This window comes from Coffea arabica, chromosome 7c, assembly GCF_036785885.1.
Source record: "Coffea arabica cultivar ET-39 chromosome 7c, Coffea Arabica ET-39 HiFi, whole genome shotgun sequence".
Lineage (NCBI taxonomy): Eukaryota > Viridiplantae > Streptophyta > Magnoliopsida > Gentianales > Rubiaceae > Coffea > Coffea arabica.
Window position 1 is genome coordinate 11,208,833 of NC_092322.1, and position 16,247 is coordinate 11,225,079.

General features: G+C 36.3%; 2 protein-coding genes, 2 non-coding genes and 1 pseudogene across 4 annotated transcripts; 4 read left to right on the forward strand and 1 right to left on the reverse strand.

The window, feature by feature from the left end:
* Positions 1–1,140: 1,140 nt before the first annotated feature.
* Positions 1,141–3,124, forward strand: LOC113699527 (linamarin synthase 2-like; annotated as a pseudogene).
* A 6,708-nt stretch (positions 3,125–9,832) lies between these two features.
* On the forward strand, positions 9,833–9,917 carry TRNAM-CAU (transfer RNA methionine (anticodon CAU)). Its single transcript is given in 2 exon segments — positions 9,833–9,870; positions 9,882–9,917. It is a non-coding gene; the product is annotated as a tRNA-Met (tRNA).
* A 418-nt stretch (positions 9,918–10,335) lies between these two features.
* TRNAY-GUA (transfer RNA tyrosine (anticodon GUA)) lies at positions 10,336–10,425 on the forward strand. The gene is given in 2 exon segments: positions 10,336–10,372; positions 10,390–10,425. It is a non-coding gene; the product is annotated as a tRNA-Tyr (tRNA).
* A 113-nt stretch (positions 10,426–10,538) lies between these two features.
* Positions 10,539–11,957, forward strand: LOC113699292 (uncharacterized). The gene is made up of 2 exons (XM_027219545.2): positions 10,539–11,626; positions 11,744–11,957. The coding sequence occupies exons 1-2, from the start codon at positions 10,615–10,617 to the stop codon at positions 11,815–11,817; spliced, it is 1,086 nt and encodes a 361-aa protein (XP_027075346.1). The 5' UTR covers positions 10,539–10,614; the 3' UTR covers positions 11,818–11,957.
* A 278-nt stretch (positions 11,958–12,235) lies between these two features.
* On the reverse strand, positions 12,236–16,096 carry LOC113699293 (uncharacterized). The gene is made up of 4 exons (XM_027219546.2): positions 15,103–16,096; positions 13,242–13,334; positions 13,062–13,129; positions 12,236–12,740 (listed from the first exon to the last, which is right to left on the reverse strand). The coding sequence occupies exons 1-4, from the start codon at positions 15,724–15,726 to the stop codon at positions 12,578–12,580; spliced, it is 948 nt and encodes a 315-aa protein (XP_027075347.1). The 5' UTR covers positions 15,727–16,096; the 3' UTR covers positions 12,236–12,577.
* Positions 16,097–16,247: the final 151 nt, after the last annotated feature.

The window sequence follows — 16,247 nt, forward strand, 5'->3', positions numbered from 1 at the left end:
TAGTGTCGGATGGATAACTAAAATAGAAAATTGCACCAAAAAATAATGTTACAGGAAAGGTGCAAATAAGTAGGACTTTTGCTTTATGGACTTTGTTACAGAATTGGATCACGAACATCAAAATCACTCCTCTTTGTGGACTTATCCATCATATTATCCTTTCGTTTAGCTTTATGCACTAGAGGTGCATCATTCACCCAAATATTTTTGAAATGAGATGCTGAATTTATAATGCAATCTCTAGCTTCATCATATCCTTGTTGTGCCTTAACTGCATAAAAACACATTTGATTACTTAATGCACATAAAGCACCAAATCGAGCTGTTTGAATTGCTGAATCTTCAAGTTGAATAGCATATATGTTTTTTTTCTGCTGGCTTTGCTTACTGAGTCCATCTAAACAGAATGCATGATTTAGGAATCTCGTCCATATCTTCGGCTTTCATAACTGCAAACGCGTGGGAGCAAGGAATTCCGTCCGACTCAAGTTTCTTACATGCAACCTCTCATATTTTTACATTTACCTTTTAGCCTTATTTTAATTTTTATTTCTATTGTCAGCTTCATAAATAGGATAAATAAGGGTAATAGTGAAGCTAAAAAATTTTTTGTTACAAAATAATTCTTAAACTAATATTTTCAATAACTTTTTTATAAACTAATATTTTCAATAACTTTTTTTATAAGTGGAGGTTGCAGGCAAACCACATGTATGAAAATATTAATTTAATTTTAAATGCAACTTACATAACATCATTTATTAGAATGCACTTTCTAAAAAAATTTACCTGTCTTCTACAAATTCGACTGATAAAATTCTCCAAGGTGTTAATTATTTACTAAAATTCTTCAAGTGACCAACTATAGACTAAGATCAAGTACCAATTGGAGACACAGAGAAATACAAACCAATTTGGAATATCAATTTGGTTATCCTTTGTCCATAATTTTTTTGTTTAAAAGTTTTTTCTTCCTTTTGGATTTTTTTTGGTAAAACAGTAGTTATTAATAGTGCAAGGGTAATGTCGTAAGTTGATGGCATTTAATGAAATATCTAGACTTTTCAAACTAATGAGGTAAGGAATATTTTGAAAATCTCATGAATGATAAGCAATGATAGAGCCACCCTATAATGAAGGATGGGCTTGAAAGGTTTGAAAGTTTTTTAGTTTTTTTCTTATAATTGTAACCCTTAAATTTTGGAAAATACAATTTTTGCTTTACATTGCCCCTTATATGTTGAAAAATCCCAATCTCCCCAAACATTACCCTCCCCCCCCCACCAAAAAAAATATTAGTATTTTCTTCTAGACATCTCTCCATTGGTGAAATTGTTTTGAAGCTATTAACATACAAAATTGAATAGGATATGGAAAAGAAATAATGTTAGAAGGTTAAAACTTGAAAACTCAAGATAAAATACAATCTTAATGTAAACTACTTTTTTTAACATAACAATAATATCAATTTAGGAATACAGTACGAGCCCCAATGATTATAAGTCCTGACTCCACCACTAATGCTAAGTGATATTACAAAAAACCTTAAAGAAGGAAATTATCACAAAAAGAAAGATAGGATTGCAATATGTTAAGTAACTCCTTCAATTAGACCTACTGATATGGGCTTCCACATGAGCAAGTATACATGTGCAGTGATAAGTTGTTGATAGCAAAACTAATGATACATATTAGCTGTCGTAAACAACAACTGCAGCCTTTTTAATTTTTCTTCTTTCTTTTACCATTTTAATTAATGCGTCAACAACCTTGGTAGATAATCCTATATGAATTTTCTGAAACACAGATACTGAAAGGAATAAAACTTGATAAGGATGGTTGTTCAAATGTCTGAATTTTGATTTTGATTGCTTCACAGTCTTCATAATTGTTCCTCAATCTTGAAAAACAATTTTTCGTTTTTCTGTCCAGATGACGATTACCTTACAGATGGTACTCTTGATACGCCTGTTGATTGGATTTGTGGCATGAGCAATGTAAAATTCAAGGACCTTCCAAGCTTTTTAAGAACAACCGATCCCAATGACATTATGTTTGATTTCATGGAAGAGGAAGCACAGAGTTGTCTAAAAGCTCCAGCAATAATCTTCAATGCCTTCGATGAATTTGAAACGGAAGCATTGGAGGCAATCATTTTGTAGTTCAATTTCCCAAATATTTATGCAATAGGCCCTCTACAATTATTAGCCAGGCACGTTGTTCCTGAAAGTCAAGTCAATTCCCTGAATTCAAGTTTATGGAAGCCTAACTTGAAAGTTTTTGAGTGGCTGGATCAAAGAGCACCAAACTCAGTTGTTGAGCACCAAACTCGGTTGTTTATGTTAATTATGGAAGTGTAACAACCATGACTGACCATCATTTCAGAGAATTTGCTTGGGGACTTGCTACTAGCAGGCAACAGTTCTTGTGGATTGTGCGGCCTGATGTAGTGCCGGGAGGAGAATCAGTAATGATGCCTTAAGATTTCTTGGAAGAGATTCAGGATCGGGGGTTCTTAACAAGCTGATGTGCACAGGAGAAAGTGTTGGAGCATTTAGCTGTTGGCACATTTTTGACACACTGTGGATGGAATTCTATGATGGAAACTATTTGTGCTGGTGTGCCTGTCATCTACTGGCCTTTCTTTGCTAATCAGCAAACGAATTGTCATTACTCTTGTGAGAAATGGGGAATTGGAATGGAAATAATTCACAATGTGAAGCGTGATGAAGTTGCAGAACTTGTACGCAAAGTGATTGTGGGAGAGGAAGGGGAAAAAATGAGGTTCAAAGCTAAAGAATGGAAGAAGAAAGCTGAGGAAGCAACTAAGTAGGGGGATCATCTTACATTAATTTTGACAAGTTCATCAATGAGGCTCTTCATTACAAGGGATGAGTTGCAAAAAATGTTTCTTCTATGGCATGAAAGGAAAAGAATTGGCTGAAATGGCTTTGATACTCAAAATAATTCAATCAGCCTTCTTCCCTCCTTTGCTGCTTATCATCTTTCATTTTGGTCTATATTAGTCCTATTCATTTTAAACCACATCTGTATTTGGAGTTGCATGCCTTGGATCAAGAAGAACGTTGCATTTAGAAGGTTCAATAAAGCGTCAATTTTTTTTCTTTTTTTTTTCTTAGCTACAATATCTATTAATTGCTCATCATGAAATTGAAGAAAACACTAACACGGCATAATGAAGGCAGATATGTAAAAAGTATACAGGCCATGAAGTAACATCACGACTTCTACTGGCAACAATTTATATAAAATCCTATGTAGTTTGTTACCTAAACTGCAAATCTTGAGTGCAAATGTGCCGTGTTTCGCTTTTTCATAATCACGCCTTGAAGCTGCCAAATTATGGTCGTTCCTGTTATTAAATTTTTAACAGCCTCTGCTTGGGGCTATATGGGTCATCTTCAATCAATATGCTCAGAGACAGAATAATCTAATGAAAAGATGCTTCCTACAAGTTCCTCTTGTGTCTGATCTAGCATACAGATATCACAGGATTACTAGATTCATCGGTATTGATTTTATGCATACCCTGCCCGAGCTCGCACAAGTTGACAAAGGATCTAAGTATCTACACTCCTTCAAGTGTCCTGTTCTGCAGAAGAAGGACCGACAAAAGAAAAAAGCAAGAAGGTTAAACAAGATCAATCAATGAAATAAAGATTATAGACTATTCCAAAAAGTTCTTTCTCTAATTTCATAACCATTTTGCGTGTTTCAATGCAGATTAAAGGACTTGGAGAATTTTCTTCGGATTGTTGTCACTGGTCACTGGCTCTACACAGCTTGTACTGTCAACGGCTAGATTAGTTGGGATTTTTTCACATGACCGGTAATTAATCGTGCAGACACTATTATTGAAAAGGCCAATATCCTAGTCTCGATATTCATTAATTTTGAAGTCCTTACAATAAAATGCATAGTTGAATTCTATGTCTTCATTCTAATATACTACACTCTACCCAAGTTATTAACCTGCAAGATATGGAACCAAAGTGATTGATTGTACATGCATCTACAGCATGCACATAAATTAACATGCAAGATTGCATTTGAAATGCTAGACATATAACTAGAATTTGGCAAAATTCATTACTTTCTATGGTTATGAGTAGTTTTTCACCATGCCGGTGCAAACCGAGCTCATTGATCCAAGCCTGTTAGCTGTTATCATGCTATTAATTTGTCTTGTTGCTTTTATACTTCTAGTTACTAATAATAATTAAGTATCTAGTGATGCAATAGAAGTTTTTCATGTGTATGTGTTGAAACTAACAATTATTTGATGCACTTCATAAGGGATTCTTTCCACTAACTGTGATTCTTTAGCTCTTGATCATCTAAATTTATTCCTAAGCATAATATATCATATACTTCTTGTCACTTGATATTGGTTTGTTTGTACCTAAACATCTTAAGACACGGAAGAACTAAACATAGGGAGCTTTTTGTCGAATGGATTGTGCAGCTTGGAGTGCTTGCGAGCTAAGCTCAATAAACCTGGTACTCTCTCTGTCTCATTTTGATAGTTCTAGTTCTTTTTTCATACAGTTTAAAAAAAAGTAGTTAACTGTGTTGGAAAAATAAATTTAGATTATTATTTTCCTAAAGTATCCTTACATTAAATAAAGTTGGATTTTCATATATCAATATGTTTTGGAAAATCTAAATACATTAAATAGGGTAGGTTATATTCAATACTAACAATCTATATTAAATAAGGTAGTTTATAGTAATAACAATTTACATCGAATAAGGGTATTTTAAAGAAATTAAAAGACACCTACATTTTTTAATTAGAAAGTGGACTACAATTTGAGACAGACGAAAAAGGAAAACAGGACTATCCAAGTGGGACGAAAGGAGTATAAATAGTGTTTGATGGCTTGATTGAAGTGGAGAAAAAAATGCAACGGATCTTCTGTCTCAGTTCTTGTGCAATTCTCTGTCTCATTTTTTATTATATTGCTATTTTTCCTTCATAGATATCATATTTTAGTTTTTTTTTATCTTTTTAACATCCAATAACTATTAATTGAACAATGCACACAATTCAAAAAATTCAAAATGCATGACAAATGACATTTTTTATGAATTTCTACTGTATTTTTTAATTTGCTATTATATATTAATTTTTTTAGACTGTTGTATTTATTGTTTACTCAATTAATAGTTATTGGATGTAAAGGAAATAAAAAAGAACTAAACTATGATGTTTATAAAGGAGAAATAATAATATAATAAAAAATGGGACAGATAATAGCATAGGAAGTGAGATAGAATATCCATTGGAAAAAAAATAATGATACAAAAATTTTCATAGTTCAATCAATTAGATCTACATCCACCAGAAAAGGTGAGCAAAATCTATTATAGTGAAGACGAATATAAAATGTAGAACAAAATTTCTAAAGCCCCAAAACAAGGAAGTGACAATACGAGAGAGTACTCAAAAAATAAAAGATTTTCCTAGTGAGCTATCATCTCTTGGGGCTGTGGTAGGGCGGTTCAAAAGCTTCTGAAGTCTTTCTATGTTTATAAGCACCAAGCAATTGAAATTCGTACCGTATATGAACCAAGATTGTTACTGACTTTTGTCTTTAACAGGAGATCAAAACTTGATCTTCATGTTAAATTGTTGGGCTACCAACACGAAAAACTTTGCACCTGATATACGAAAAATCAAAAAATAATAAATTGGGTAAAATACACTAAACTCTTTGTGGTTTGGATTATTGTCATAAAGCATACTCATTGTTTGAAAGCCCCCCAAAGAACCCCCTCGTGGTTTGAATAATTTGAACAACAAACGGAAATCATCTAATTTGACGGGAAGTGAATTACACATGCTTGATAAGCGAGTGTGATAAGAATACATCAAGGATAATGTGATAATTTTTTTCTTTTTTTCTTTCCTTGTTCTTCATTTTTCTTCTTTCTCCTGAACCATCTGGAGTGAAAAACTGAAGCAAAATCAACACTAACCTTTGTTAATCTTACTTTTCTTTTATTTTCTTTCTTTCTCTATTTCTTTTCCCTCTCTCTCCCACCTACTGGTGCAGCAAACCAGAAAGCACTGTATGGTTTCTGCTAAGCAGTTGCCTCGGCAAATTCCCCTCTTCGGCCGATGCAATTGGAACTCCGGCATTCACTGCGGTCCAAATCCAGTGTCTTTCCGGTAGGTTTCACGGAGTCCTTAACATCGCCGCTTCGATTTGCAGCAGCACTTGTTTCGATTTTGAAATATTCAGCGATGTGTCGGCAATTAGTTTCCGTGATCTGATGGGTCCTGAGATCAAGAAAAAAAAGGAGGATGATCGCCGAAGACGGCGAAGGCTGAGCAGTATAGGGTCGCATAGGAGCATGCAGTCATGCGGTGGAGAATCTTGTGACTTTGACTTCTCGTCATTGGACTTGTCGTCGGATGGTGCTGAATCGACAACCTCATCTTCGTCGACAGCGTCCAATGTTTGGAAAGAATGGAACGGAGTCAGAACGGAGGTAGCCGGAAAACTCAAGGAACTGAAAAATGAAGGTAGTGGAGGAGGATTACTGTGCGGACTTATGCTGCAGAGGAAGATTTGTTTCTGCCCGGTCAATCAAAATTTGCGTTTCTAGGAAGAGTCATTGGAAAGTTAGAACCCTTGATGATACTCTGGATTTCTGGGGGGCTCTTTGTTATGAATTTTGACGGCTACGATTGTGCAGAAGACCCCCTTCTTTAATTGCAAATAAATCAACTTGGGCTTTTGCTAGTTCTCACTACTGTTGTCGATTTGTTGGGGAAATTTTGAAAGTTGGGTAGCCGTAAGTTTTTCTAGCAGCATTACTAAGTAGGATAATGGCAAATTTAGGGAATTTATTTTAGTGAAATTAGTGAATTTTTCTGGTATGCAGGTTGTTTTCAAAGAAAATTAGTGGCAATAATGTTGTTTAGTTCATCTCCATTCGGACATTTGCATTATAGTTAAGAAAGAAACCACAGATAAATTACCCATAGAAGGAGCTTAGATGCTAGACTTACAAGATTACCCATGGGATGATAACATTGATAAATTTCTCCATGAATATGCAAGATTTGAGAGAATTAAGAAAGTAAAATTTCGGTCTTGTCTTGATTTGGATTTTAGTTGAATGGTGGCAGTGGTAATTGGTAGCTGTTCTACTATTGTTGAAGGAAAAAGTGGAGATTTGGAGAAGAAGATAAGTTTTGAAATTTTCAAATGAGCCACTTGATGTTTCTTTATTCTCAAATAAAGTGAAAAAATTTTTAAAATCTTATGTAAACCCTGAACTAACTTTTAGTATAGGTTGAAACAAGGTTAATATAGGAATTTCATATTTTTCTATCAAATTGGATGATTTCTGTTCGTTACCCAAATTAGTCTAAACCACGAGCGGGCTCTTTAGGGGTTTTTAAACAATGAGAAAGTTTTATGACAATAATTCAAACCATAAGGGGGTTTAGTGTATTTTACCCTAATAAATTTGCTTCACCTTCTCCTTTGAAGCCCCTATGAGTTAATGTTAAAAAAATCTCAATGAGTCCCAATGGGCAAATTACAAAAGTCTCAATTGATCCCAATGAGATAAAATATATATATATATATATACACACACACAAAAAGTCTTAACAAATTCAAGCAAACCAGAATCACAAAGGCCTTAGTAGGTCCCAACGAGCCAAAAATCACGAAAGTCTCAATAAATCCCAATGGGCTAGATATTAATCCCAATAGACCATTAGAGAAAACCTCAAGGGAGGTTTTGATATTAACCCTTTAATATAATCATATAAATATAATCATCAAATTTTAGTAATATTTCATTTATTTTTATCTTTTGAAATATAAATCTCGAAAAAAATGCTTTCAAATAAAAAGTTTGAAACACTACCTAAGAATAACGAAAAAGATTTTTGACACCAAATTTATTAATTTTTTTAAAAATACCTCATTTCTTTTGTCAACGCTTTACATCAAAGATCTTGATAAAGGTTAATACTTGTAATTTTCAATGAATATTAGGACAAATAAGGTTATCCAGCACAAAAGAAAAATATTGGATTATGTTTCTAAAGTCTCTATTCTTTGGATATAATGACACTTTACTACCGCAAATGCTAAAGACGTGTACATTTGGCTCCGTGAACTTTGGAAAGGCACACTTTTTCACAGGGTTAATTTAGGTGTAAAAATGTTCTTGTGACCTATCAGTGTTAAAAGAATTAACGCCTTTACCTTGGGGGGCAAAGTATTTATATTTCAAGTTGAAAGTGGTAACGCGTTATTCTCTCTAAAGCACAAAGGGCAAAGTGTGATTAACCCAAATAAAATGGTAAAACAATAGCTTCCTCATCACGAGGGCTATTCACATATTAGACAATTATAAAGTTTATTTCCTTCTAGTGCTGATATAATTATTCCACAATTTTGAAAATCCAATTCGTTTTCCTGTCCCAGATTACGATTTCCTCACATATGGTACCCTTGATAAACCTGTTGATTAAATTTGTGGCATGAGCAACGTAAAATTCAGGGGCCTGCCAAGCTTTTTCAGAGCACTTGATCCCAATGAGGTCACATCTGGGTGAGGAAGCAGAGAGTTGTCTAAAAGCTCCAGCAATAATCTTCAGTACCTTTGATGAACTAGAAAAAGAAGCATTAAAGGTAGTTATCTGTAAGTTCAATTTCCCCAGCATCTACACAATGGTCCCTTTACCATTTCTAGCTAAGCACATTGTTCCTCAAAGCCAAGTCGATTCCCTGAATTCAAGTTTTTGAAAGCCTGATTCAAAAGTTTTTGAGTGGCTAGATCAAAGAGCACCTAACTCAGTGGTTTATGTTAAGTATGGAAGTCTAACACTGATGAGTGACCGTCATTAATTTCAAAGAATTTGCTTGGGGACTTGCAAATAGCAAGCAACAGTTCCTGTGGATCGATCAGCTTGACGTCGTGCCTGGAGGAGATTCAGGATAGAGGGATGTTAACAAGCTGGTGTGCAGAGGACAAAGTGTTGGAGGACTCAGCTGTTGGTGCATTTTTTACATCGTGGATGGAACTCCACATTAGAAACTATTTGTGCTGGAGTGCCTGTTATTTGCTGGCCTTCCTTTGCTGGTCAACAGACCAATTGTCATTATCCCAATGCTTAAATTAGCGAGTGCAATGGTCTGGAAACTGAAAGATGAAGAGTATTAAGGGTATTTGTCACCTCAAACGTGCATTGGAGAAGGGTATTTATAGGGTAACAGAGGGCAATGATTTATTAGTGTCCGAACAGCCTTTGAGGGCCAGAGGGTGGTCATAGGTTGACTGAGAGAAGAGTAGGTGTGTCAAGGAAATTGACGGAAATTTACGTCAGGCAACGTGAGTCACATCAATCACTTCATGATAGTTGAATATTGGATGATTGATGAAACTTTCCAAACTGTTGATTCGAAATCCAAAGCAAGGAACCTCGCCTCGATAGCACATTCGAGCCGAGATGGGTATTCCGGCCCCACACAAATCCATATAGGGTTTATTGAGTTCGATCCTATGTTTTCATTGCCATTATTGTGTTTTAATAGAAAATTTTCAGTTTCCTATTATCCAGGTAAAATTCTATGAGAGAAGATTGTAACTTCAATAGATTTGTGCTCATTAGGATTATTTTAATTTTTCAGTAGCATTAAATTTGTGAGAATGAACACAGCACAAAGAATTTTCCCCTTTTTTTGCATCAAAAAGTTGCCATTTCATTTTTGTTGCCTCTGAGAAGGTCTAATCAAAAGCGCTTATATAGTTTGCTAATGCCAAATACCACAAGGAAGGGGTGGTGGCGCAGTTGGCTAGCGCGTAGGTCTCATAGCTTCTGAGTTATCCTGAGGTCGAGAGTTCGAGCCTCTCTCACCCCAATGCCATTTTTTCCCATTTCGTTCTACCTCTGGTGTTTTGTGCCGTGGGCCATTTTGGCATTCTAGACATTCCCTTGTCATTTTGATGAAAAAAACACTTGTTTCATAGGCTTTTTTCATCCCTACATTTGGGCCGCCCCTTTGGGAGTGAATTGACATAGCAACTCTTCAAAATTAGTAGTACTAGTGTATGGTGCAATATTATCCTATTTTCATATGTCAAAATAATAAGATGGCATGCTCTAATATAAGAACTATTTTTTTCCCTTTGAAGGATATAAGAACTACAAATTAAGAACTTTGCTAGATTAACCTGACAATTTTATTTAGATAGCTTCATGTGCTGAACAGGTACAAAGTAAATGCAACTTTGTAGTTTTCTACTTTTCTATCATTTGTGCAAAACACTCCCGCAATTCCGACCTTAGCTCAGTTGGTAGAGCGGAGGACTGTAGTGTTTTGAACGTCAGATATCCTTAGGTCGCTGGTTCGAATCCGGCAGGTCGGATTTTTTTTTTTAAAAAAAAAAAAAGAAAGAAGAGATTCTCGATGTCAAATCCCAAGTCAAAATTCCTTCAACAATCCAATTGCCCAATTGCGATGCCCCGCATTAAAGAGATGCCACATATATTCCAATATCCACCACAACTCTATAATACTACTTCACTTATCCCTTCTCCCCTCTATCAAAAGCACAATGCAAGCTGTCCAATTTTGTTCTAAAATTAAACGAACACACTCCCACAAGCCACAATACTACAAAGCAACAACATACATTTTTACTTATCAAGAATCATTTATCAACTATTCCTCTTCATCACATAACATGCATTCTCTACCTTCTTTCATCTTCCCTAAAATCATCTATTACTCCTTCATCATATCCTTTGGACCATGGTGCATATTGGCTCCAAATCCGGCCTGCCTGACCAAGTGTGGTTCATTAGAGGTGAAGTACCCTTTAGGCACCGGCTACGGCTGCGGCTCGCCACGATTCCACCCGATCATCGCGTGCACGGCCACGGCCACCGGTGACCGGCTCCTCCTCACCACCCACACAGGCTCATACCCCATAACCTCCATATCCTATTCTTCTTCAACCATAACCATCTCACCTCCATGCATGTCAAATTGCACCTTCATGCAAACCTGCCCAACCATCTTGGGCCTTGATTGGGCCAGCCCATTCCAACTTGGCCCATCAATCTTCATCCTGTTATCATGCGATCCTTCCATATCATCCCTCACCACGAAGGACTTCAACACCCTCATCTGTGATCCTTCTTCAACCTACCTTTGTGCCTCAGTCTACACATGTCCGGCCGTCGTCGACCTCGGCATGCGTCTCTTTCCTTCTACCAACACTTGCTGCGTGTACTCTCCGGCGAATCTCGACTCGAGGGATGAATTCAACCTGCATGAACTAAACTGTGCTGGCTATACTTCAGTTGTGTCACTAGGGGATGTGCCATCTGACCCTATGCAGTGGGAGTATGGTATGGTCTTGAAGTACAATCTTGGTGGATTGGACAGCTATAATACTGCTCCAAGTTGCCGTGCTTGTGAACTAAGTGGTGGGGTGTGTGGATACGCTCCTCCACATAACTCTTTTGTTTGTGTTTGTCAAAATGGGGTTAATACAACTACAGATTGCTACAACTACCTTAATGGCCAGTGGCTTTCTGTGAGCTCAACTTCTCATTTAAGCTGTAAGTTAATTCTCTCTACCATTTTAGTGATTCTTCTATTGAGGTTTGTACAGTTTTGCATTTATTATCTTGGGATGTTTATTTTTATTCATTTCTTTATTTTTTTTGGCTTTACAGGGAAAGTTTGGTGGGGTATTTTGGCGGTTCTAATGTATCTTCTGTCAAATAGCTTCATGAGCGAGCAAAACTGAAGAGTCGATGTTGTATCCTCACCTTTTTCTTCTGCTTTATGTACTTAAAAATTTCTTGAATCGATTCTAGCTTTTCTTGATCGAAAGAAATGTCAAAGGTGAAAGGAATAAGAACATTAGCTCATTAAGATGAGGAGCAATTCATGGATCTGCATCTGATACGCACATATAAGGCAGATCAGAGATTTAAACATGGAATAAATTCCGTCTGCAAAGAAACTTATTACCTAGCTAATAAATCCCATGGTTCTGCCAAAAAGTTTGGTTTGTTGGGGATACTAGATCACTAGAGGATCAAACCTTAACACTTTCAGTGTTTTTGCTCGTCTGCAATCCCTCAATTTCGCTATTACAGTCAGTGGGTAGCAAATCCTGTTACCTTTTACCATCAAAATGATGCGTTATGTCCTAGCAAATATGTCGAGAAAAGCATGCAAATGTGATCTTTCAGAACATAGAAAATAGTACAATTAGGCTCGGAACATGTACTGCTGCTTGTTTTCACGATTCTGGTACTTGTTCCAGCTCAAACATCTATCTGGCTAATCATCTCAAAAATTCAGCCATGGGATAAAGATTAACAACAACGCTATAGATACTTCATAAATATCTCCATCCCAAAGCTGGTATTACAGAACAAATGTGGCACGAGAAGGAGTGCTGTAAACAATATTGGTGGTGTTTACCCACAATTTGGAGTAATAACTACTCAAAGAAGAATAGGATATCGGCATCTCCCAATCCCATTTGCAGCATTCTCTCAATCTTTCTTGTGGCTGCTGCCATTTATTTCCTTCTTAGATGGTGTGAGAGGATTAACAAGGAATGATTTCAAGTGTTTGCATAGTTCCTTGGACGCCTCTATATTGAATGCATGCCCTGCATTCTTTATTATTAACAGTTCTGCATTCTCGCCCAGATGCCTGTACAAGTTTTTTAGAAAATTAAATTCAATAAGAAGCTCGGAGTTGCAATTAAGTTATAAAAACATCAAGTCTGTTGAAGTCAAAGAATAGAGAAAAAGAACAACTATAAAAGTATATGACATGGTATGCATGAATCAGACTGTATGCTTGCTCATGCTCTAAGTCAAAAATCTGTTGCTCATATCGACGTTAATTGTTACAGACCTGCAGATTTTAGTTTGTGAAATTCTATGCTAATTTGTCTTTCCCACGTTCATCCATCTCCAAATTGTAATAAATCAAATTTGAAAATTTAAGAGTAAGATTCATAAAACTGACCTTTTAAATCTGTGCCCCAATTCCAGCGGGAATATTTGGTCATGTTCACCCCAAATAATCAATGTGGGCTGCAGGAAGCAGACAACTTACCAAGTAAATAGTGCTTAGATAAGTTAGAAATTGCAGCAGAACTGCTGTGCATACTTCAGCTTAGAAGTTAGAATAAGATAGGGAACAAACATGAGTAATCTTAGGAAGATCCGCAAACTTTCTCCCTTTGTACAATGCCTGAATTAACTCAATCCTTTCCTGCCGATTTTCTGCACACATCGTCTGCACAAACACCATACATGTACAATGAACTTCAGGTAGAAATGTAAAATTCATCTGAGCATCAATAAAGAGTGTCAAATGACCTCATAATCTCACAATGAAGAACGATATTCACCCGAGTGCTTTGACATGTTAAGGCCACAAAATTGTGTAAATTCCATACTTCATTGAGACTATGGATGAATTCTTATCACGGTTTATCTGATTCATCATGAAATTGAACAGAAAGTTTGTTTCAATGGCAAATCTGGAATGAAACTCATCTAAGATGTTTCTGATAGGACATTCTTTTGTCAGGCAAGCAAGCATTCCATATAGCATTACCTTTTAGCTGATAGAAATTGGAACTGCACTCAGTTTCCTAATCATATGCTTTCACTGGTGCCTAATTTGCTTTTTCTCCATAGTTAGCAGTAACGTGTTAAGCAGAAAATTTTAATAGAGGACATTGTCATTCATATTACGATTCTGTATCACAGAGTAACCATGCCTATGTACCTCAAAGGAAGATGGTTCTGAAACAAAGATACAAAGGGACATATGGAGGCAAGCTAGGAATTCTTCAGAGAAAGCTGTGCATTAGACATCTGGCTTCATAAGCCTAAGGAACATGTAACTTCATAAGGACCAACACAAACAACAATCATATATGATGGGGATAAAAATTTTGCATCATTTTACAGATCGACAGAAATTCATAGCTAGAACAGAATCTGTTAACCGACATGTAATTCTCAAGTGTCCAGAGAAGCAAGGCAATGAGAAACCATATAAAGCAATACTTGCAGAAAATGCCACTATTCATAAGATCTCTACAGAGAATTTCAGATGGAGATTGAGGCTGAATACTATACTCGAAAACTGCAGATAAATAATGAATAAGAGGCAAATAGGAGAAGCAAAAAAGATTGTTTAGCTGAATTTGTGCAGCAACAAGATAAAAACCTGAAGGATTATCTAACTGATTATGTCTAGTAATGTCATGCACCAAGCGAATACACATAATTTACTTAACCAGTAACTTGGGGAAATCTAGTGCTTCTCATTGTCATTAGTGAGAAAACATCAGTCTCTTGATTAAAATACAATTTCATCAACAATATACTTATGCATCTTGCTTTGACAACTGTAACATGGAAGGCATTACTTCTTGAGCATCCACACTGCAATTGTGGGACAAAACTTAAAAGAGCGTTTTAGCAATAGGCCAAATATCAAGGACTGAGATTAAATCCAAAATTCATGCCATACCAGCAAAATGAGTTTCAGGAAACAGATTCAGATGAACCAGTAGGTGATATTTCTCTCTTTCTACTTAGGATAAATCATGAGTGTGCCTCATTAGAATCTATTGTGACAGATAATTGCATTACTTTAAGCTTTAAATGTCCACCAGAGGCCCTAATTTTAGCAAACACAATGTTAATTAACACTGATATCCCGAAACCTAGCTCCTCTAGTCCCTAATTCGCACAGATTGAAATGAAACCCTAAACCACAAAATATAAATGTTTCTAATGTCCACCTTATCATTTACTTTAAGCTATAACAATCCTCAAAAAGTCTATCAAAATCAAATCTTAATGTCAGTATAATAAATAATTGCACAACAAATAAAACAGCAATGAAAACCAAAGCAGAAACAATGATCCGTAACTTTCAAGCTCTTGCCATCTACAGTGAGTTGATCAAAATCCAATCCTTCAATCATTCTAATAACCAATTCCACAACAAAGATACTAGCAAATGAAAGTCCAAGCATACTTACATGAATGAAATCATTGAGGAAACAAGACGGCACACTCTTTTGAGGCTTGTGAAAAGAAATCTTCATCAATTCCCTCAACTTCTCAGGAGTCTGAGGCAACAAAATACTAACAGCATCCTCCACACTCTTCACTAGAAACATTCCCTCCTCCATATCCTTCTCTTCCAAGCACACCCCAGCACAACCAAGCACTAACTTCTCAACAGCCTCAGGGAATTGCACAGCCAAGTTATACCCCACAAACCCCCCATAGCTGATTCCCACAACACTCATTTTCTTGACCCCAAGAGCCTCCATGGTCCTCATCACACACTGAGCTTGAAAAGCCTCTGATCTTTCAGGCCTAGTGGTGTAAGAATCACCAAAGAATAGCAAGTCTGGCAAATAAATATTGAATTTTGAAGATAGCGGTGAGATGAACTCATCCCATTGCCACATTGCATTCGTTCCAAGGCCATGGATCAAAAGCAAATTGGGCTTTTTGTCTTTGTGGGTTTTGGGGATCCAAAAGTGCATGATCGTTCCGTCACCAAGATCTTTGGTGGATGACTCAAGTCCTGCAAGGGAAAAAGAGAATTTGAAGCACGAATTTCTTGATGAAGAAAAGCTGAAACACCTGGCCATTTCAACCACTAGTGCAATTCTGACTGGTCGGATGATCAGACAAGCGCTTCAGTGCTTGGAGAGGTGGTGAATGGATTCTAGGAGAAAAATGGGGGAAAAAACTTCTGGGGTTGAGTGATTCTAGGGACTCGTAAAAATTCTGGGAATCTAAGAGACTTTCCTAGATTACAGGGACAAGAAAGGAGTTCTTTTTCCTGTTTTGCAGACGCGTGGACTTTTGCTCGGTAGCTGGATTGTGGTTTCTGCTGTAAAGACCAAAAGACTGAAACTTAAACGAGGGACTAAAAGTTAGTGGAGATGATGAATACGATTTCCTCTTCATCTTGGAAACACAGGAGAAATGTTTGTTCAATCATAAATCATTTGAACCAAAAAATACAACAAAATAAAATCATTTGAGTGAAATAAAAATAAAGGCAGCTATATTTGAACAGTTATTGCGATGGCTATTACACCTAATTAGGCAAAAATTAATTGCATTCCACTTTATTTGGCAAATGTTAATTACATTCCATCTTTTT